The sequence below is a fragment of the Budorcas taxicolor genome, chromosome 15 (assembly GCF_023091745.1).
Source record: "Budorcas taxicolor isolate Tak-1 chromosome 15, Takin1.1, whole genome shotgun sequence".
In the NCBI taxonomy this organism is placed as follows: Eukaryota; Metazoa; Chordata; class Mammalia; order Artiodactyla; family Bovidae; genus Budorcas; species Budorcas taxicolor.
Window position 1 is genome coordinate 17863172 of NC_068924.1, and position 23998 is coordinate 17887169.

The 23998-nt window shown below is 37.6% G+C and overlaps 1 protein-coding gene and 1 non-coding gene across 2 annotated transcripts in view; both read left to right on the forward strand.

Moving 5' to 3' along the window:
- Positions 1-23998, forward strand: part of DDX10 (DEAD-box helicase 10) — a 317926-nt gene that overhangs the window by 38066 nt on the left and 255862 nt on the right. Inside the window, exons 10-13 of the mRNA XM_052652790.1 lie at positions 13591-13692; positions 15415-15502; positions 18407-18495; positions 21044-21521. Of these exons, the coding sequence (XP_052508750.1) occupies positions 13591-13692; positions 15415-15502; positions 18407-18495; positions 21044-21521 (757 nt within the window). The remainder of the gene's footprint in view (positions 1-13590; positions 13693-15414; positions 15503-18406; positions 18496-21043; positions 21522-23998) is intronic.
- On the forward strand, positions 14021-14146 carry LOC128061086 (U6atac minor spliceosomal RNA). Its single transcript, XR_008200700.1, has one exon. It is a non-coding gene; the product is annotated as a U6atac minor spliceosomal RNA (small nuclear RNA).

Genomic DNA, 23998 nt, shown 5'->3' on the forward strand with positions numbered 1-23998 from the left:
TTTCCATTATTTCTCTGCATTGTTGACTTAGGAAGGCTTTCTTAGCTCTCCTTGCTATTTATTGGATATTTCTTAGGAGTCTTTTATTTCCTAGCACTTCCTCCTTGTTTTCCTGCTTTCTGTTCTCAACACAGCAGACAGAGTGATCCGTTAAAAACACAAGTAAGTTGTATTTCAGAAAAGGGTATTGGTGGCAACATAGAGGGTGAACACAACACGCAAAAAGCGAGAATACAAGTCAGGTCTTGTCATTCCTTTCATGGCTTCCTTTTTCACTCAGGGCAGAAGTTTAATGGGTCTATACTTCTGAAACCCTCTACAATCTCGATTCCTATTAGCCTCCTCTTGTTCCCTTGTTTTTCACTGGTCTTGCTGTTTAGAACCCGGGCATGTTTTTGCCTCAGAATCTTTATATTCTGTTTCTTCCACAGGAATGATTTTTCCTCAAGTATCCACATGGCTGTCTTTCTTTATACTGCTCCAACACTCCTCTTTACCATGCTCTTGTATTTTCTTTTTTCCATAACACTTCAGTTCAGTTCAGTTCAGTTCAGTCGCTCAGTCGTGTCCGACTCTTTGCAACCCCATGAATCACAGCATGCCAGGCCTCCCTGTCCATCACCAACTCCCGGAGTTCACTCAGACTCACGTCCATCGAGTCCGTGATGCCATCCAGCCATCTCATCCTCTGTCGTCCCCTTCTCCTCCTGCCCCCAATCCCTCCCAGCATCAGAGTCTTTTCCAATGAGTCAACTCTTCACATGAGGTGGCCAAAGTACTAGAGTTTCAGCTTTAGCATCATTCCTTCCAAAGAAATCCCAGGGTTGATCTCCTTCAGAATGGACTGGTTGGATCTCCTGCAGTCCAAGGGACTCTCAAGAGTCTTCTCCAACACCACAGTTCAAAAGCATCAATTCTTCGGCGCTCAGCCTTCTTCACAGTCCAACTTTCACATCCATACATGACTACTGGAAAAACCATAGCCTTGACTAGACAGACCTTAGTCGGCAAAGTAGTATCTCTGCTTTTGAATATGCTATCTAGGTTGGTCATAACTTTTCTTCCAAGGAGTAAGCGTCTTTTAATTTCATGGCTGCAGTCACCATCTGCAGTGATTTTGGAGTCTGTAACACTTAACACCTTCAAATATCCTAGAGCATTAATTAATTATATTTATTGTTTTGTCTCTTTTCTTTTTACTAGAATGTAAGCTCCACAAAGGCAAAAGAGCTTTTCTACTGGTTATTCTCAGAGAGCTTAGAACAAAGCCTGGAATGGAGTAGGCACTTGAGATAACACAATTAGTTCCTCAAATCAGACTCATGAACCAGAGATGACATATTAATTATCTATTGTGGTGTAATGAACTACCCCACAACATAGTTACCTGAAGCAAGAATCATATATTATCCCATGGTTTCTGTAGTTTAGGAATACAGGTATGGCTCATCTGGGCCCTTTGGCTCTTGGTCTGTCATAAGGCTGAAGTCAAGGTATAACAGGTACCTTGAGACTCCACTGGGGGTCTCTTTCTTTCCAAGCTCATGTGCTTGTTGACAAGATTCATTCTCTTGATGGCTGTTGGTCAGAGGTGTCTTCCAATTCCTTTCCATGTGGCCCTCCTCTTCAGATGGCATCTCACTATGTGTCTGCTGGCCTCATCAGAGAGAGCACATGAGAGGGGAAGAAGGAGTAAGGTGTAAACAGCAGTGTCTTTTATGACCCAGACTCAGAAGTCACGCTCCATCTTTATTTAATTATTGAATACAACATATTAGTTTAGGCATATAACATAACAATTCAATATTGGTATATTTTGCAAAATAACCATCAAAATATGTCTAACATCTGTTACCATATATACTTACAAATTTTTTTTTCTTGTATAGAAAACTTTTAATATCTACTCTCTTGTTGTTATTCGATCCCTAAGTTGTGTGCGATTCCTTGTGACCTCACGAACTGCAGCATTCCAGCTCCCTCATCCTTCACTATCTCCCAGGTTTGCTCAAGCTTATTGTGTTCATTGAGTTGGTGATAGCGTCCAACCATCTGTTGCCTCCATCTCTCCTGCCCTTAATCATTCCCAGCTGTCAGGGTCTTTTCCAGCGAGTCCACTCTTTGCGTCAGGTGGCCAAATATTGGAGCATTAGCTTCGGCAGCAGTCCTTCCAGTGAATATTCAGGGTTGATTTCTTACAGGACTGACTGGTTTGATCTCATTGCTGTCCAAGGGACTTACAGGAGTCTTCTCCAGCACTGTGATTTGAAAGCATCAATTCTTTGGTGCTTAGCCTTCTTTATGGTCAACTTTCAAATCCATACATGGTGGTGTGGTGATTTAGTTGCTAAGTTGTGTCTGACTCTTGCGATCCCATGGACTGTAGCCTGCCAGGCTCCTCTGTCCATGGGATTCTCCAGGCGAGAATACTGGAGTGGGTTGCCATTTCCTTCTCCAGAGGATCTTCCCGAGCCAGGAAAAACCATAGCTTTGACTCTATGGACCTTTGTTGGCAAAGTGATGTCTCTGTTTTTTAATACACTGTCTAGGTTTGTTAATAGCTTTTCTTCCGAGGAGCAAGCATCTTTTAATTGCAGTCACCTTCTGCAATGATACTGGAGCCAAGAAAATAAAGTCTGTCACTGTTTCCATTGTTTTCCCATCTGTTTGCCATGAAGTGATGGGACTGGATGTCATGATCATAGTTTTTTTGAATGTTGAGTTTGAAGCCAGCTTTTTCACTTTCCTCTTTCACCCTTGTCAAAAGGCTCTTTAGTTCTTCTTCACTTTCTGCTGTTAAAGTGGTATCATCTGCATATCTGAGGTTGTTGATATTTCTACTGGCAATCTTGATGCCAGCTTATGAGTCATCCAACCCACCATTTTGCATGATGTACTCTGCATAGAAATTAAATAAACAGGGTGACAGTATACAGCCTTGCCGTACTACTTTCCCAATTTTGAACCAGTTGCTTGTTCCATGTCCAGTTCTAACTTTTGCTTTTTGAACTGCATATAGGTTTCTCAGGACAAGTAAGGTGGTCTGGTGTTCCCATCTGTTTAAGAATTTTCCACAGTTTATTATGGTCCACACAGTCAAAGGCTTTAGCATAGTCAATGAAGCAGAAATAGTTGTTTTTTCTGGAATTCTCTTGTTTTATCTATGATCCAACAGATGTTGGCAATTTCATCTCTGGTTCCTCTACCTTTTCTACACCCAGTTTGTATATCTGGAAGTTCTCAGTTGATATACTGTTGAAGCCCAGCTTGAAGGATTTTGAGCATGACCTTGCTAGCATGTGAAATAAGCACAGTTGTGTGGTAGTTTGAACATTCTTTAGCATTACCTTTCTTTGGGATTGGAATAATAACTGACCTTTTCCAGTCCTTTGGCCATTGCTGCATTTTCCAAATTTGCGCTGGCATATTAAGTGCAGCACTTTAACGGCATCATCTTTTAGGATTTGAAATAGCTCAACTGGAATTCCATCACCTCTACTAGCTTTGTTCATAGTAATGCTTCCGCCCACTTGACTTTACACTCCAGAATGTCTGGCTCTAGGTGAGTGACCACACCATTGTGGTTATCTGGGTCACTCAGACCTTTTTGTGTAGTTCTTTTGTGTATCCTTGCCAATTCCTCTGCTTCTGTTAGGGCTTTGCTGTTTCTTTCTTTTATTGTGTTCATCTCTACATGAAATGTTCCCTTGGTATCTCCAGTTTTCTTGAGGAGATCTGTTGTCTTTCCCATTCTATTGTTTTTCTCTATTCCTTTGCACTGTTCACTTAAGAAGGCTGCTTATCTCTCCTTGCTATTCTCTGGAACTCGGCATTCAGTTGGGTATACCTTTCCTTTTCTCCTTAGCCTTTTACTTCTCTTCTTTCCTCAGCTATCTGTAAGGCCTCCTCAGCTATCTGTAAGGCCTCCTCAGCCAACCGCTTTGCCGTCTTGCATTTTTTTGGGGGCATGGTTTTAGTCACTGACTCCTGTACAATGTTGTGAAGCTCCATCCATAGTTCTTCACACATTCTGTCTAGCAGATCTAACTCCTTGAATCTATTTGTCACTTCCACTGTATAATCATAAGATATTTGATTTTGGTCTTATCTGAATGGCTGAAGTGGTTTTCCATACTTTCCTCAATTTGAGCCTGAATTTTGTTATAAGGAGCTCATGATCTGAGCCACAGTCCGGTCCAGGTCTTGCTTATGCTGACTGTATAGAGCTTCTCCATCTTTGGCTGCAAAGAATATAATCAATCTGATTTCAGTATTGACTGTCTGATGATGTCCATGTATAGCATTATCTCTTGTTTTGTTGAAAGAGGGTGTTTGCTGTTTCCAGTGTGTTCTCTTGGCAAAGCTTTGTTAGCCTTCGCCCTGTTTAATTTTGCAGTCTAAGGCCAAAATTGAAAGTAAAAAGTGAAGTAAAAGTGAAAATCGCTCAGTTGTGTCTGACTTTTTGAGAGCCCATGGACTATACGCTCCATGGAATTCTCTAGGCCAGGATACTGGAGTGGGTAGCCCATTCCTTTCTCCAGGGGATCTTCCCAACCCAGAGATCGAACCCAGGCCTCCCACATTGCAGGTGGATTCTTTACTTGCTGAGCCACCAGGGAAGCCCAAGAATACTGGAATGGGTAGCCTATCCTTTCTCCGGCGGATCTTCCTGATCCAGGAATTGATCCGGGGTCTCCTGCATTGCTGGTGGATTCTTTACCAGCTGAGCTAGTCAAGTGATACCTGGAGTAATAGGGTAGTTTGGCAGTTCTAAAGGCCAAACTTGCCTGTTAACTCCAGGTATCTCTTGACTTCCTACTTTCACATTCTAGTCCCATATGATGAAAAGGACATCTTTTTTTTGGTGTTAGTCCTAGAAGGTCTTGTTTGTCTTCATAGAACTGTTCACCTTCAGCTTCTTTGGCATTAGTGGTTGGGGCATAAACGATGTTTTGCCAGGGAAACAAACTCAGATCATTCTGTTGTTTGGGGATTGCAGCCAAGTAGGGCATTTCTGACTCTCTTGTTGACTATGAAGGCTACTCCATTTCTTCTAAGGGATTCTTGCCCACAGTAATGGATATAATGGTTGTCTGAATTAAATCTGCCCATCCCTATCCATTTTAGTTCACTGATTCCTAAAATGTTGATGTTTAGTTACCCTTGCCATTATCTGCTTCACCACTTCCAATTTACCTCTATTTGTGGACTTAACAGTCCAGGTTCCTGTGTAATATTGTTTTTTACAGCATGGACTTTACTTTTTTACACACACACAGACACACACAGACACACATAGACACACGCACACACGCACCCACGCACACACACACACGCGCGCCTTCCCTGGTGGCTCAGATGATAAAGAATCTTGCCTTCAATACAGGAGACCTGGGTTTATCTCTGAGTTGGGAAGATCCCCTGGCGAAGGGAATGGCTAGCCACTCTGGTATTCTTGCCTGGAGAGTTCCATGGACAGAGGAGCCTGGTGGGCTACAGTCCATGGGGTTGCAAAGAATCAGACACAGCTAATACACGCACACACCCATCTTCTTTATCTGTGTATCCATTGGTGAACACTAAGGTTGTTTCCATGTCTTGGCTATTATAAATAATGCTGCAGTGAACATGGGGGTACATGTATCTTTTTGAGTTAATATTTTTAAAAAATTTATTTATTTTTAATTGAAGGATAATTGCTTCAGAATATAGGTTTGATTTCTGCCATACATCGGCATGAATTAGCCATAGGTGTATAAATGTCTCCTTCCTCTTGAACCTTCATCCCACCTCCCGCCCTTTCCCACCCCTCTAAATTGTTATATGTACCCCAGTGTTCATTGCAGCTCCATTTTCTATAACTAAGACATTGAAGCAACCTAAATGTCCTTTGACAGATGAATGGCTAAAGAAACTGTGGTACATATATACAATGGAATACTACTTAGCCATTAAAAGGAACACATTTGATTCAGTTCTAATGGGGTGGATGAACCTAGAGCCTGTTATACAGAGTGAAGTAATTCAGAAAGAGATAAACAAATACCGTGTTTCAGCACATATATATGGAATCTAGAAAGATGGTACTGATGAACTTATTTTCAGGGCAGCAGTGGAGACGCAGACATAGAGAACAGATTCTGTAGGTTAGTGTTTTTGTTTTTTTTTTGGATAAAATACCCAGAAGTGGAATTGCTGGGTCGTATGATGGTAGTTTTCTGTACTGACTGCACCAATTTACATTTCCACCAGCAGGGTACAAGGGTTCGCTTCTCCACATTCTTGCCAATACTTGTCATTTCCAATGTTTTGTATAATAGCCATTCTGACAGATGTGAGGTGATATCTTATAGTAGTTTTGATTTACATTTCTCTAATTACTAGTATGTTGAGAACCTTTTCATGTACCTGTTGGCCATTTGTATGTCTTCTTTGAAAAAGATGTCTACTCAAGTTCTTTGCCCATTTTTTGAGTTAGATTGTTTGGTTTTTGCTATTGTGTGAGTTTCTTGAACATTTTGGTTGTTATAAACCTTATCAGGTATGTGGTTTGCAAATATTTTTCCCATTTAATAGGTTACATTTTTGTTTTGTTGATGGTTTTCTTTTCTCGTTTGTTTTTGCTTTTGTTGCCTTTGCAACTGTCAAACCTAAGACCAATGTCAACACTTCATCTTGGCCAGGAGGCCCAGATTATAGTAAGTCCCCTATATACAAATGAGTGTTCTGAAAGCACATTCATAAGTCTGGTTTGTTCATGAGTCCATCAAAGTTAGCCTAGGTACCCAACTAACGCAATCAGCTATACAGAATTGTACTATAATAGGTTTATATTACATTTCACATGAATAATACTTAAGAAAGAAACACAAAAAACAAAGAAAACGTTTTAAATCCTGTAGTATTGTACCTTAAAAAGTACAGTAGTATGGTATAACAGCTGGCATACCGGGGCTGGCATCAAGTAAACAGGTAAGAAGAGTTACTAGCTGGAAAAGGGAGAGGCAGTGAGAGATGGTAGAGCTGAAGGATCTTCAGCAATAGGAGATGGAGGGCAAGCTGCAGTTTCACTCATGCCTGACCTTGATGGTCCGGCTTCTGGTTCCTTGCGGGATTCAATTCTGTCTATCTTCTTGAAAAATATGATCCAGTGATGTCTAGGTAGTAGCACTTTTTTTTTGTCATAGATGACATGGTAACAAAGGATTGCATTCTGAACAACTGCTGCAACCTTTGTGTACTGTTCTACATTTGGGTCCTGTGCTTCAAAAACTAACAGTGTTTCCTCAAATAAAGGAAATGTCCTTGCCATTTCCTGCTATGTAAATCTCTTTTGTCTTCAGTTACTTCTTCCTGTTGTCTCTCTTCATCCTTTCTCTTAGCCTCCAGTTCCATCAGGCCTTCATTAGTAAGCTCCTTGTGTTCCACAGCAAGGAATACAGTGAAGATGTCCTCTTGCAAATCTGGCTTGAAATAAAGATTCTACACAATACTGTATAGTAAAATACACTATGAAGTGCAACCGTAGAGGATGCCTGCATATGAGAGTGTGCACCAGACACATGAACTAACTTTTGTGATTGGACATGCAAATGTATTTTCACTTTGAAAATTTACAACTAGAAGGTTCAGATGTAGGGAACTTACTGTATTTGTTGTTGTTCAGTCAGTCAGTCATGTCTGACTCTTTGCGACCCCATGGACTGCACACACCAGACATTCCTATCCTTCACCGTCTCCTGGAGCTTGCTCAAACTCATGTCCATTGAGTCGGTGATGCCATCTAACCATCTCATCCTCTGTTGTCTCCTTCTCCTCTTGCTTTTAATCTTTCCCAGCATCAGGGGCTTTTCTAATGAATCGGCTCTACGCATCAGGTGGCCAAGTATTGGAGCTTCAGCTTCAGCATCAGTCCTTCCAATGAATATTCAGGATTGATTTTCTTTAGGATTGACTGGTTTGATCCCCTTGCAGTCCAAGGGACGCTCAAGAGTCTTCTCCAACATCACAGTTCAAAAGCATCAATTCTTCAGTGCTCAGCTTTCTTCATAGTCCAACTCTCACATCCATACATGACAACTGGAAAAACTATTGCTTTGATTGTATGGACCTTTGTTGGCAAAATGATGTCTCTGCTTTTTAATATGCTCTCTAGGTTGGTCATAGCTTTCCTTCCAAGGAGCAAGCATCTTTTAATTTCATGACTACAGTCACTATCTGCAGTGATTTTGGAGCCCAAGAAAATGAAGTCTGTCACTGTTTCCATGGTTTCTCCATCTGTTTGCCATGAAGTGATGGGACTGGAAAACATAAGCTTAGTTTTTTAAATGCTGAGTTTTAAGCCAGCTTTTTCACTCTCCTCTCACCTTCTTCAGGTGTGGGAGGAGAATATCAAGCTTCACTGATATGTAATTTCAAGTACAAAGGTAATTGCAAGGTATAGGTGAAGTGGGAAAAGGTCTGGGACCTCCATCACTCTCCACAGATGCATTTTTGACACATCAGGTTGTGCTCTGGCTCAGATTAACCTCAAAGTCTCTAAGTGATATATAAGGTTTATCACTTACACAGATAGACCATTGGTTTATTTATAAAGCTTACCTCAGAGACTAACCTCTTAAATTCATAGACTGTAAACAAACCTAGTATATCATATTAGCATCTCATAGATGAGGCCTCTCATTGTAGCAGATTTACCTTTCTTGTTTCCCGGGAAACTTGTGATTAATATGTTTATGAGGAAAAGATTAAACTTGTTTTTTTGGCCAGGATAGCTTCTTCCCTACCCTCTTCTCCTGCACCCCCACAGTGAACAAAGGGTTGTGGCTTAGCCATTCACTTCTTAACACATAGCTGGGTGAATATGAATGAAATCATTTAGCCTTTATAGTAGCTTTATGAAAGAAGTCTTTGTACTAGAAAACTGTTTCTCAGAGATCCTGAGGTAAAGATGTGTCTTAAGATCACTCACGAAGAATTGTTGCTTTTGAACTGCGGTGTTGAGAAGACTCTTGAGAGTCCCTTGGACTGCAAGAAGATCCAACTAGTCCATCCTAAAGGAAATCAGTCCTGAATATTCATTGAAAGGACTGATGCTGAAACTGAAACTACAGTACTTTGGTCTCCTGATGTGAAGAAATGACTCATTTGAAAAGACCCGACTCATTTGAAAAGACCCTGATGCTGGGGAAGATTGAAAGCAGGAGGAGAAGGGGATGACAGAGGATGGGATGGTTGGATGGCATCACCAACTCAATGGGTATGAGTTTGAGTAAACTCTGGGGTTTACTCAAATGGAGTTTGCAAAGAATTGGACACGACTGAGCGACTGAACTGAACTGAACTGAAGATCACTCTGGGAGTACTGTGATTGGGATTTATACTTGGGTCTTACTGACTCTACAACTCATGGTCTTGCCAGTGTGCCCCAAACTAGCTCTTTGCCTTTAATAAAGTCTAGTAGCCATTGCTCCCTTGCAGAGCTTCTAGAATGTTCCAAAGTCAGCTTGTAGAATGTTCCAAGTCAGGTTCTTAGAGAAGGAAAGTATATATTTTTATTTGTTTGCTGCCGCTTGTGGTCATGAGGATGTCAGGCAAGTGTATGCTCCACGGTTCTGTCTCATCACAACAAAGATTTGGAGTGATGGACATTAAAGCCCTCGGTGTTGTCACAGCTCAGCGCATGGGGCGGGGGCAGAGGGGGAGAGCCAGCCCTTTGGCTCCTCTTTTTATATGTTTTTTCCTCCCCCTGGGCCTGCCCTATGTAAATTGGGCTAGCCAGGAGTGCTGTTTGTTCTACCTGAGGTCCTCACTCTGGTCCTTGGACCTTCCTTTGTTTTATTTTCATGGGCTTTTCCCTTCCTTATCTTTTAGCCACCACCATTCTGGACTCCTCTGTTTCCTATTTTAACTACCTAACAAGGATAAACTTAAATATATGAATTTACCTTCTTTATTTGAACTGTGAGAGACAAATATCCCATAGTTGATTGAACACTGTCCTTACAAGTAAAAGAAATTTAGGTATAGATGCAGCTGTGTCACCTGATAGCTGTATACCCACGGACCTTATGTTATCAACATCTCAGTTTCTTTTCTTTGAAATGGGATTAATCATCTCTTAGGTTCCTGAAAGTATAATTTTCAGTAGAATCAGTACCACTTTTATGAGTTTTCATTTTCTTTTAAATTAAAACTTTAGTCTTTTTTTAAAATTATTTTATCGGGACAGAGTTGACAGTTTAATGAACTCCATACATTCTTATACTTAATCAGTTTGCTGGAAGCTTTCCATGCAATGCATTGTTAGCTTGGGGTCTTTCCAGTTAATTTTTGGTGAACCTCATTTGTCAAACTCTTGAGCATATGTGGTTATACCTGTTTGTATTTCTAAGATCTTAGGCTGCAGATGACTTAGGCTGCAGGATATTTTCCAGTCTTTTTTTTTCCTTTTTGAATCTAGTGTAGGGTCTTTTTATTTTTTATTTTTACAATACTGTATTGGTTTTGCCATACATTGACATGAATATGCCATGGGTGTACATGAGTTCCCAATCCTGAACCCCCCTCCCACCTCTCTCCCCATATCATCTCTCTGGGTCATCCCAGTGCACCAGCCCCAAGCATCCTGTATCCTGTATCAAACCTAGACTGGTGATTCGTTTCTTACATGATAGTATACATGTTTCAATGCCATTCTCCCAAATCATCCCACCCTCTCCCTCTCCCACAGAGTCCAAAAGTCTATTCTATACATCTGTGTCTCTTTTGCTGTCTCGCATACAGTGTAGGGTCTTTAGATACTCTGTGACTCAGAGATACCCTTTTTCCTGGAATAAGCTCTCCTTTGTACCATGTTGTGCAGGAGGAACAGTTGAACTTTGATTTTTATACTGTCTGTCTGCATCTGCATGGCTGACTGTACTGTTTTCCCTCAGTGACAGGAACTCCTGGGGCTTGTTGCCACAGGTAAGGCCTAGGGAGGATAGAAGCAGACACAGGGAGGGGACAAAAAAGAGAAGCACGGTGGAATAGCAGAGTGTGACCAACAGTGGCCCCCATTTCCACACCTCTTGATCATCCTTATATTGTGAACAGTGACTAGTATATTGATACTAGAATTTAGATCCTGAAGGATTAAAGATAATACAATTCAAACTGTAATTTATAAATAAGAAAATGCAATATGTAGAGATAAAATGATTCATTATTCAAGATTATAAAGCTAATGAATAGTAGGGCTGGGACTTGAAATCAGCTCTCTTAGCTCCAAATTCAGTATTTCATCTGCTAGTGCAACTTCTAGTGGTTTGTTTGCATTTTTTCACCAAATATTTAGTGAGCAGCTTTTAGGTACATATGGTGTATGTTAGGTATGAAAGGCAAATTCATATGTATTAGTTTAATCGTCAAGAGAATACGCTAATATTCGTAGTACTCAGATATGTGTTAAATGAGTTAAAATTATATAATAGATGTAGATTTTTAAAAATATTTCAATTTTTTGTTTTTTACTTGTTTTCCTTGTAGCATGTAGAGGTTAAGTTTCCTGATATCAGGTAATCATGATCAGTCTATTGAGGCTTCTACTTTGTGGATGGAATCCTGGTAGAGTTGAAAGAAAAATATTGAATTGAAAGTTTAAAGTCTCCTATATGTAGTCATCAGGTGCTTATTTATTTGGGCCAACTTCTTGGACTTTCAGGAACGTTTTATTTGCTTCCTCTATTGGTTGCTTGTTTTTAAGATTGGCAAGTTGGTGTAAAATGAAGCTCATCATAAATTCTGAAGAGTTATATAAAAGTAACATGGTACTAACACGGATGATAAAAATGAGATTTTTTGTTGTATTTCATTCAGATGCAGGGCTTTTTTGGTGTGTGTGTGTGTGCCTACAATGTTTCTTAAAATATCTAAATATAAAGAATTTTAAAATGTAGGTCTTATGAAGAACATTTATTTCTCTTTATGCATATATTTAGCTTTGGGCCTTGAATATTGCTTCAGAAATAAAAAAGCTAGCTCATGGGTAAATAGGATTATTCTTATAAGCATTTTTAAAAAAGAGGGAAATGTTCTTATGCTTTTTTAAAAGGGCTTTTCTTTTTGAAATAAAAGCTTACTGGAAAATTTTAAGTGTTGGTATGTGGGAGATAATTTGTGTCTTACATTATTACTGGGAAAAGATGTGTGTGGTGTAAAATAGCCAGTGATAATCTTTATTAAAAGATACTTGCTTTGTGGGATTTGACTTTGACTTGTTTTTCCTTTGGGAATCTTTTTCTTCTAAATTTCAGTGTTGTAATCCACCTTAACCTTACCCTTTCATGTGTATATTCTGTTAGGTATAGTTTCAAATGTTTGAATATGGCTCCTTTGTGACTTTACTCATGACTCATCCTCCTGGATTATCCCTGAATGCGTGAATGGGTAGATAAGATAGATGTAGATGGTTAGACTTACTATTTTTGCTTATGAGTCAGTCTAAAGATTGAGATCTTCTTTGGATGCCTTTTTGATATTCTCAAGATTTCTCTTTATCCCTTTTTGCAGCTCTGGCCTAGACTTTGGGAGCCTTTTTACGTCCTCTCTCCATCTCTGAATTTGGATATAGATGTTAAAAGAGTTTCTTATCCTTCAGCTTTTTAAAAAATGCTGTCTTTCTCCCGTCTTTAGTTTACTCTTGTGTTTATTTCCTGGTTCCTTTGTTCATGCCATTCTTCCTCTCTGGATTATTGTAGCCTTTCCCTTTCTATGTGACTTCCCTGGTGGCTCAGACGGTAAAGCATCTGTCTACAATGCAGGAGACGTGGGTTCGATCCCTGGGTGGGGAAGATCTCCTGGAGAAGGAAATGCAACCCACTCCAGTATTCTTGCCTGGAAAAGCCCATGGACAGAGGAGCCTGGTAGGCTACAGTCCATGGGGTTGAAAAGAGTCGGACACAACTGAGTGACTTCACTTCCCTTTCTGTACATTTTTTAGGCCCACCTCACATTTCATTTGCTGTGACATATTTCTCTTTTTCTTTGGCTAACCTTGAGTGTCTTCCTTTCAATTCTGAGTTCTTGGCATTTGTTGCCAGTGGCTGTCCTTTCACACTTACTGCTTTACCATTCTGGGGCTGTTTTTTGAATCTCTTGCTTCTGTGTGTGTTTGTCTTTTCTGGTAACCATATTTTTAGATCACTGAAGACAGGGATATTCATCTTGTTTTTGTTCTTCCCAGTTTATACCTGGCACAGAGTTTCTCAGTAAGTAGTTTATTTGATTAACTATAAAAATTTATTTCCCCCTCATATTTATAATACAAAGCCTTAAGAGAATGTTTTGAGATTATCTTTTTTTGTGTGTCCTTACTAGGAGTTGTAGTACAAAATCATTAGGAAGTGTAAGTAGTGATGAATATTTGAAAAAGTGTTCAAGAAGCCCTAGTTTTCTGTTGTCACAGATGTTAAAGAACATGGTATTCCTAATATTTACTAATTTGGTGAATTTGCTTTCCTGTTACCTATTCATCAAGCTGTTAAAATGTAAAATGCAGATTGTGGAAGAGAAATGCTCATGTGGAAGAGATTTTGTTTTTTTGTTTAGGTACAAAGAGGATGGTGAAGCTTTATTAATTTTGCTTCCCTCAGAAGAAAAAGGGATGGTGCAGCAGCTTCTTCAGAAGAAAGTGCCTGTGAAGCAAATCAAGTAAGAATGACTTGCTGTCTTGATGTTATTGTTAGAAAAATGAAAGCATGAAATTATTGTGCCTAATTATGTCTCCTCCCTCTAATCTTTTCTCCTGTCTGATTTTGGACTTCTTGTTTAACAACTCTTTTAGAAAATGGTCAGAGGAGAATACAAGATGAAAAACAGACCTTGTTGGCATCAGGAGGCATTGATGGTTGAAACGATTAAACCTCTTAGATGAACTTATTTTTAGGATTGTTTGTCCTTTTCAGAGGATTGTGCTCTCCTGTCATCAAAGACGTTTAGATTGAGTGTCAGCAGAATTGGTTGTAGGCTAATTTATATTGTGTTGTATGAAAGGAGAGAAGGTTAGCACTCCCCTTGACTAGGATGGAAGAGCCTTTCAGGGCTGACAACACGCATACAGTTAAGGCATTGCCACCTACTTCGTGGCATCTAACCACTGTTTTTTGTGGGCACTTCCCTGATAGCTCAGTTGGTAAAGAATCTGCCTGCAATGCAGGAGACCTTGGTTTAATTCCTGGGTCGGGAAGATCCCCTGGAGAAGGGAAAGGCTACCCACTCCAGTATTCTGGCCAGGAGATTTCCATGGACAGAACAGTCCATGGGGTCGCAAAGAGTTGTACACGACTGAGTGACTTTCACTTTCACTTATATTGGAGCCCTTGAAACATTGACTTGATGGACATGAGTTTGCGTGAACTCTGGGAGTTGGTGAGGGACCAACACCAGAGTGGCCTGGTGTGCTGCAATTCATGGGGTCGCAAAGAGTCGACCATGACTGAGCGACTTCACTTTCACTTTTCACTTTCATGCATTGGAGAAGGAAATGGCAACCCACTCCAGTATTCTTGCCTGGAGAATTCCAGGGACGGGGGAGCCAGGTAGGCTGCCATCTATGGGGTCACACAGAGTTGGACACGACTGGAGTGACTTAGCAGCAGCAGCAGCAGGTTAGATTTGGTGGAGGAGTGGATAAGGGTTTAGGTAAAACAAAGTTGGGTGTGAGCTCTGTAATTGTTGAGGCTGAGTTAAAAGTTCTTACATATATGTATTTTGATATTTTCTGTAATTAGAGAAAAACCTCATCTGCTACTACCTGTCATCACTGCAACTTTTCAGGAACAAAATTGTTTAGTCTAAAATCAGGGAAAACAAGTGGGATTTTCTTTGTGAAATATAGAATAGATGCTTGTAAGAATTTCATTTTTTTCCCATAATTTTCATTCTAAACCTGGGCAAATTTAAGTAACAATTCTGTTATATTATGCCTAATTTCCAGATAAGGAAAATAATGTTTATATCCTTGACTACTTGTTTATTATTTGAATTTGATTTTTTTGATATTTGACTGAAATGGAAATCTTATAAAAAATGACATTCGCTTTCATTTGTTCTATTTCATTGATGATCCACCTCCCATGAGAGGCTGCTTTCTATCTTTAAAGATTTAAGAGGAACATCGCTAATTGTGGTGTTAACCTAATCTTTCACTCAGCATGGGTTGTTTAGAGAAAATGTCTGATTTTTTTTCTGCATTATTTGAAATATACAGAGTCAACTTTAGGTCTAGTGTAATTTCTATCTAATCTGGGTCATAGATGAGAAAAAATGTTATGAATTTTAAAAATACTGAGGAAAATAGAAAATAACGTATACTATTTTCAGCTTCTAAAATCGAGATGTCTTAGTTTAACTTTTATCTTTTTGTTATAAAAGAATCAATCCAGAAAAACTTATAGATGTTCAGAAAAAATTGGAATCATTTTTAGCTCAAGATCAAGATTTAAAAGAAAGAGCTCAAAGGGTAAGTTATTTTAGAATTGGATACCTTCCTTGGACTAGAGCATGTAATAAAGTTCAATTGTATCATTTTCTGCTACTTCAGATATTCAGGTAGTATACTTTTAAGATAGCTTTACCTTATTCTTTAATTTTGAAAAAGTTACATGTTTCTTTCTTTAAAAAATTTTTTCTTTGTGACATGCCAGATCTTAGTTCCCCAACCAGGGATTGAACTTGTGCCCCTTGTGGTGGAAACTCACAGTCTTAAACACTGACAGCCAGGGAAGTCCAAAAATTATATATTTCTTATAGTAATTTGGAAAAATGTCTATTACTTGTCTATAATTTTGTCAGACATATAGAAAATCCACTTAATGATTATTAAGTATATAAGATAACTTGATAAAGATATCAACTTGGTTTCTTCAGTAAAGTTGTTATTAACTTCTGACTGTACTCTCTTGACTATAAAATTAATATGTTAGGTTAAATTTCCAGAAAGCATAGCATTCTTGCTAAATTTTCTTTAGAAATGAGGTTTTAATCTATAAACGTGGCATAATGTTCCCAAACTGCTTTTTTGGACTTATAAGTCCTCTTCATTAGCAAACACCCAAGGAAATGTCACTTTTAGTTATACTTATTTTTTTGTTCTTAGAGTACCCAGCAGTAGATTCTTTAGAAAAGGAAGATGGGAAATTATTTTGCATTGTGCTTACAGCAGTTTAGTATTTGAATTGACAAATATTTGAATCCCTGTTATGAAGCTCTTCATTTTCAGCACTCTCTTACTTACACTTGAGTTATGAGATCTACATAGGAAATCTATATCTGCATTTCCTGTAACACATCAGCAGTGAGTTAGATAGTAGGGATTCAGAGATTGGGAAGAAGAAAATAAAGAGGAGGTACGGAAAGGCCATCCTGAGTAGATAGAAGAGCCTGAGCAGAAAAAGTCAGGAGTTAGTCTTTTGGGTTAATGGTTTTGAAATTGGATATTCAAAGCAAAGAAGTTTTATTTAAAGAGACAATCTTACACTTAAAAAGTTAACTTGGGTTATTTTTTTTTTTATTATTATCAAATTATTTATCACTTTGCTTATGATGAAAGTTAAATTCAGATGCTTAGTATGTGATAGGCCCTTAGCCATGGCATAACCCTATATGTATATTATTATTTAATCTTCCCAACAACCTGTGAGGTAGGTGATAATTGATTTGATTTTATAGATGGGAAAACAGGAGCTTGAGAAAATTAAAAATTGTCCAGGGTGATGTATCTATTAAGTGATAGACCTAAGATTTAAATCCAGGTCTGAGTTTCTTCAGAACTTCCATGATACATCAGGAGAAATTAATTCTAAAATATAAGAGAACGACATGAAATTCATCTTGAAATATATAAATAAAACATATTCAAACTTACATAAGCTCACTTTACCTGAAATCTAATGAAAATAGATTTTAAACAGATTATTTTTCTTAAAACATTTGGCCATGAAAACATTTATGTGCATGTTTCATCTAGCAGCATACTTTAAGCTTGGAGTTAAATCTTTTAGTAGCTTTGGAAATAGCATGCACAATTCCAAATAGTGTACGTGAATTCTGATGTGACTTACTGCATACCTGGCTCATTCAGTTATGAATCAGGAAATATGAAAAACTGGAAGGATGTTGTTTCAGTGGTTTCTGCATACAGCAAATGAGTCTTCTAGAACAAGATTATAGAAAAGCACATTGAAATAAATGATGTGATTTATTGGGTGTCATGCATGGTTTAGCAGCATGGCTAACTGTTGGCAGCTGCAGCCAGCTATCTGATTTCATAGAAGTGATTTTCTAGCTTTTGATTATAATCTGGATAGAACAAAAACGATAAGCAACTGGAGTGGGTGATTGTAGGTGGAAAATTATCCTTGAATTATTCATTTTAACGCCTATGGAGACAGGGAAAATGGTTTGGAAATTAGTGTAAATGGTTTGAAGAAAGGATTAGGGTAAAGTTAGAAAAAATGTGAAGTTTAGGAAATATAGAAATGGGAATTAAATATACAAAGCTTAATTTTAAAATAAATAAAGCTTCTGCTTTGATGTATTTCGCCATCTTTGCTGCTTGTTTGTTTTTCAGACTGACAGAGCCTTCCGGACCATGTTTACTTTTTAGTTTGCAATGGTTCTTGGCATAAAGATAGTTTACTTTTTTAAAAAACACACACAGAATAAAATATTGTAAGCTAATGACAAACTGCTTGAAATTATGATGATGAATTACTTGAAATTTCAATAAAGAATTTATTAAATTTTATAAAAGTTTATCCCTAAACTTTTCCTGTTATGATTAAGCTTAGGTACAGTAAAATTTTATTTTGTTGTAATAGTTTTATTACAAGGATGTTTTCCAGTAATAATTATTAGTAATAACTGGTATTCATTGATATTTAATGTATTTCAGAAGAAATGCTCAAGTAGTCTACATGCATTTTTCTCATTTAGTTCTCATTACACTCAAAGTAGAAGTTACTTTTATATTATCTTCATAGATGAGGAAACTGACAGAGAAATAATAAACTTGCTCAGCTTGTAAGATGTGAAACTCAGATTTCAACAGTATTATTCCAAAAACTATATTTTTTTCCTGTTAATTTGCCTGAATGATTTTAACTTATAGAATAGCTTTTTGAGAAGTTTATATTTTATGTTCAGTTGGCTTGATGAAACCAAATTTTATAGTCTTTTCTCAGATAACAGTTCTAAAAAGGTAGTTTTTTGTGTTGTTTTTATGGAATGGAGATACTCTCAGCTATTTTTGAGAGTTTTCACTACTGTTGAATTTATTCCTTTGATTACTTTCTTTTATCTCAGTTAAAATTCATTTTCCATTTCTGACTGTTATGTCATATACCTCAACCTTTTTTGTTTACAGTGTTTTGTCTCCTACATACGTTCAGTGTATCTGATGAAGGATAAAGAAATATTTGATGTGAGCAAGTTACCTATACCTGACTATGCCCTGTAAGTATTCATATTATAGATTTAACTCTGAGTCCTCAGAGTTAAAGGGGATTCGTTTGAAACCTGGTTCTGAGAATCCTAGTTTAAACCTCTTTATGTTACCTTAAAAGAATCTGTTGAAGATTTGCAGAGAAAAAGACTATATAAGCTGTAGGAAACTTGTTGAATGTTCTGTTCAGTCAGGAACTTCATTCAGAAAGAAATTTCTTATTTGTGAGTATAAATTTCTAAAAGGCTGGCAGTTTCCTGTAAATTGGTCTTAAAGGGGATGGAGAGCAGTTGACCGGCATTCTTTGAAATCTTGAGATGTCTTGTTTTCTAAAAAGCTGACCTGGTTTACCACACACGGTTCTTCTTATGCTTTGGATGCAGGTCTCTTCGTTGGTTCTTCCCTTATTTTAGATTGGTATCCCATGCTGCTTGTTGCCTGGGTATTCTTTGTCTTGGTGTTTCTTACAGGTGCTCACAGTTACCATGGTAAAACGTCTGTCTTTAGTAATTGCATTTGCTGTTCTACGAAAATGGAACTCTTGGTCTTGTTTTGGCTAGTATTTGAAGGATATTTTCCCCCTAATCTTTTCCGGAGTGTCCATTTTTCAGTGGGGTTCTGCCTGTGGGAAAAGCAGTGACAAAATCCTAGAGAAGCACCCTTGGGGTTACTCATACTTTGAATGTCAGCTTGAAATCTAATCTGGGATGAAATATGTACTTTCACAGCAAAGTCTTCATATTTGGTCTGCTTTCCAGGAATTTGAGTGCCTTTACCTTTAAGTTGAGTCTAATAAAAGCTTGTATTTGGGTGAGCTGCTATTTTCTGTTCTTCATGTTAGATTGCAAGTTCAGGATAACAGGTTATTTGTCAGTTATAACATTTTCGAACCACTTAATTTGCAAGATAACAAAGTAAGGTCACTGACTTTTTGTTTAGTTAATGGATAACAAATCAGATGCCATGGAAACGTGTTTCTGTTCATTTATCTCTTTACCAGTTACTAATTTTACAATTTCTGAATATGATTCATGGTTTAGATTATTAGCTGATTTTTTTGTGCTTTATGATGTTCTATCCTGGTTTTCTCTTTGACATAGCTGAGATATTAGCAAACAGGAGAGACACGGGTCTTTAATGTTTCCCTCCTCCAGGGAATTTTCCTGACCCAGGGATTGAACCCACATCTCTTAAGTCTCCTGCATTATTAGCAGGCAATTCTTTACCACTAGTGCCACCTGGGAAACCTGGTACAGCTTAAGTTGGTGTTTTAATTTCTGATGGATACTGAATTTGTGATCCTAACTGTATCCCTATAACAGTAATAATGACAAGTGCTCAAAAGTGGCTGCATATGTGCTAGGCATTATTTTAGATGCATTGTATCTGTGAACTCATTTTAACAACAGTCTTATAATGTAAGTACTCTTGTCATGCCATCTTGCAAATAAGAGAGCTGAGGTATAGAGAGGTTTAATTATGTCCTTGATCGCACAGCTAGTAGCTGACAGAGCCAGGGTTTGAACTTCAGTAGTTCTGTTTCTGAATCCAGGTTTTACAGCTACACCCATCAGTTTCTGTGAATCATATCTTAGAAGAAAGGCAGTGGATCCATTTTATAATGATAGCTTTTTATTAAAAGCTTATTTCCAATGCGTCTGTGGGAACTTAGAAGCTGGGAAAGACCTCATTATAAAGTAAGTCTTGATCTTGGAAGGAGAAAATAAGATTTTTTTTTTCTTTATTTGGTCTCGGGTTTAAATATCCTTCTTTTGTAGAGGTTATTATGCCATGTTAAATGTCTTAGAAGAGAGGATGGTAATACTTGAATTCATTCCTTGCAGAGAACATGTGTTCTTTCATGGCCGTGTCTTTTCCAGCTTTAATGTTATTTATTTATTTATTTTTAAAATAGAAATTTATTTATTTTAATTGGAGGCTAATTACTTTACAGTATTGTACTGGTTTTGCATACATCAACATGAATCCGCCTCGGGTAATATTATTTATTTTTAATTGGAGTGTAAATACTTTACATTGTTGTGTTAGTTTCTGCTGTAAACAGTGTGAATCAGCTGTATGTATACTCTTGAGTCTCCCTCCCACCTCCTCCCCTGAGCTTTAGTATTTATATTTTTATATAAATAAAAACATATTTTACAAAGTATTTTCATATAGTTAGTGCGTCAGATATTTACAACAACTGAGATAGGCCTGGTAGATATTTTTGTCTTGTTTTAATATCTGAGAAAGCTGAGGCTGAGAGAGTTATACTGGAAATAGGCAGATCTAGTAGTTGTTTTTTTCTGATCTTATGCTCTTTATTTTGTTAATCATGTTAACCACCTAATGGAAAACAGACATCTCCAATATTTTGTGACAAGTATTCAATATCTTTTGGATCACCTGACCTGTCAAGATGGAGTTATATCTCAGAAGGACATTTTCTTTTTAAAAAAAGCTCTAAAACATCTGAACTCCTGAGGAAGCATTTCATAATAAATTCATAAACACAACCATCAGTGTGTTGAGATAACTCTTCCTTTGCTCATATTTAAGGTCTCTTGGTCTTGCTGTGGCACCACGGATAAGATTTCTTCAGAGAATGCAAAAGCAACCCAGCAAGGAACTGGTAGTGAGTGAAGATAATAAAGTAATTGAGCCAAGGGCTCCTTCCCTCACCAATGATGAAGTGGAAGAATTTAGAGCCTACTTCAATGAAAAAATGTCTATTCTTCAGAAAGGTGGGAAGAGACCAGAAGGGACAAGTTACAGACTGGCTAGTGGCATTAGTGATAAAGAGGAAGAAGAGAAAGAAGATGATAAAGAAGAAATGGTCGAGAAACTGAGAAGAGCGAAAGGATCTCCACTTGAGTCTGTCCCGAGCAGCGAAGAGTCCCAGAAGGACAGGGAAGCCCCTGTGCAGTTCTTGGACAGAGATGACGAGGAGGACGACGATGGCCTCGAGACTGACTTCTTTAAAGTGAAGCGGCACAACGTGTTTGGGTTGGATCTTAAAGAGAATAAAACACTGCAGGTAAGCTTACCTCCAGTGGAGGATCGGGGGTGGGGGGGGCTTTTATTTCCTTACTGCTCTTATGATGTGCCGCTTTTTGCCTTTGAGGAAGTATGGGAAAATAACCAGGAGAAATTTGTAGAATGACTTTATTTGCTGTAAACTGTCCCTCCGTCTACATCTTTAGAGATGGAATAGGGCCAAAGTATTCTCATTTTTCAAAACTTCGGGAACGCTTAAGAGATGGACAGCTGTAATCTTCTCATTTATTGGCTTCCTGATGCATATTTTAAAAGTAGCCAGAGTCATGATTATAATATTAAGTAAGATGATAGGGTTCTGTGGTTTATGATGTGAGGATCCTTCATTGTGATTCTTAACACACTGCTTTCTGAGTTAAATAATTACAAATATTCCTTACAACAATTCAGTCTCTCTAAACTTTTAATGAGAGATTTTGTTTTGGGCACCAATCCATAATTTGAAATAGAAAGCCAGCACTTCTATTTAAAGACCACTTATGAAGGTTTATTAACAGTTTCTTGTTTCTCAAGAAACTTTTTAGGAGGAATTTTAGGAGGAATAAAAAAGATAATCCAGGTAAAGCACCTGTTTCCTGGGATACGTGAAGGTGCACAGTAAATATGTTTCTCTCCCATTCCCTTATTTTTCTTTTAATTTTGTATTCCTTATTCTTGATCATTTCTTTAGACAGCATTTGAATCAAAAATGAACCTGAACTCCTATTCTTTATACATTTCTGAGACTCACAATAGGGAACACTAAATTTTGAACTATGAAACTTGGATAGGTGTTTTTTAAAGTACTAAATGGCAATTTAAAAAGTAGCAAACATGCTTACTGAGTATTTAATATGTATCAGGCATTTTCTAAGCATTATCTCATATGGTCCTTGTATAATTCCTGTGAGGTGGGTATCCTATCAGGTTCAAGTAAGAGGAAAAAAACTGAGATATAGAGATAGTAAAATAGTGAGTTGCATAATTAGTTATTGGAAAATTGGAGTTTGGATCTAGGTATTCTAACTCCAGTATTCATTTCTTGACCAATAATCTGATTTTTGAAGTTTGATTTGAATTTTCACTTAATGTTTTCTTTTGGATGTTTTATGGTTTTAGCACTTGAATTTAGGCCAGTGTTCATTTCAATTTAATTTTTGTATCTGGTGTGAGGTAAGAGCCGAGATTCCAACTGCCTCCCTCCTTGCTGTATAGTTGTCTAGTTGATCCAGAACTCTGTTTGAAGTTACTGCACTTTTTCCATTCTAGTTACCTTGACTCTGTGTTGAAAATTAGTTGACCATGTCTGTGTAGGTCTGTAGGTTGACTTGCTTTGGCTCTATACAGCTGTCCTTTCAGCAGTAACACCATTGTCAGTTAGTACAGCTTTATAGTAAGTCTCAGATCAGTATTAGTCTTCCAACTTCATATTTTAAAAATTTGTTTTGTCTATTTTTTAGACCATTGCATTTCCATATAAGTTTTTAAATCAGCTAGTAAGATTTTACAAAAAGTCTTACAACATCTTCATTGAGATTGCATTGAACCTTGAAATCTATTTGGGGAGAATTGACATCTTAACAGTATTGACTCTTCTGGTTCAAGAATACAGCATATCTTTCCATTTATTTAGGCCCTCTTTAAGTGTCTTTTAGCATTTTAAAATTATTTTAAGCATGTTCATCTTAAAACATATTTTGTTAGATTCATCTCTTCCTATTTTATAGTTTTCAATGCTATCATAAATGATACTTTAAACATTTCAGGTTCCATTTTTTGTTGCTAGAATGTAGAAGTGCAGTTTTTGTATACCAGTCATTCTAAACTGTCCTATTAAGTTATTGTGGCTGTTTTTTGAGATTCTTTGGATGTTTTTTGGATTTTCTCTGTAGCTGGTCATGGTATTTGTGAATAAAGATGGTTTCATTTCTTCCTTTCCAATCCATATGTTGTTATTACATTTTCTTATTTGATTACACTGCATGTTGAAGAGCAGTGAGAATGGGCATCATTGTCTTGTGCTTAGGGAGGGAAAACACTCAGTCCTTAACCATGACATCTGATGTTAGCCATAGATATTTTTTGTAAATGCTTTTAACAGATTGAGAAAGTTTCTGTTTCTGGCTGATTTATTGTTTTCATTAGATATGGATGGTGAAGTTTGTCAGATGCATTTTGTGCAACATTAGGGTGGACATAGAATTGTTGTTATTTATTCTGTTGGCCAAGAGAATGCACTGGTCATAGCAAACACCCTCTTCCAACAACATAAGAGACAACTCTACACATAGATATCACCAGATAGTCAATACCAAGATCAAGTTGATTGTATTCTTTGCAGTCGAATATGGATAAGCTCTATACAGTCAGCAAAAACAAGACCAGGAGCTGACTGCAGCTCAGATCATGAACTCCTTCTTGCCAAATTCAGATTAAAATTGAAGAAAGTAGGGAAAACCACTAGACCATTCAGGTATG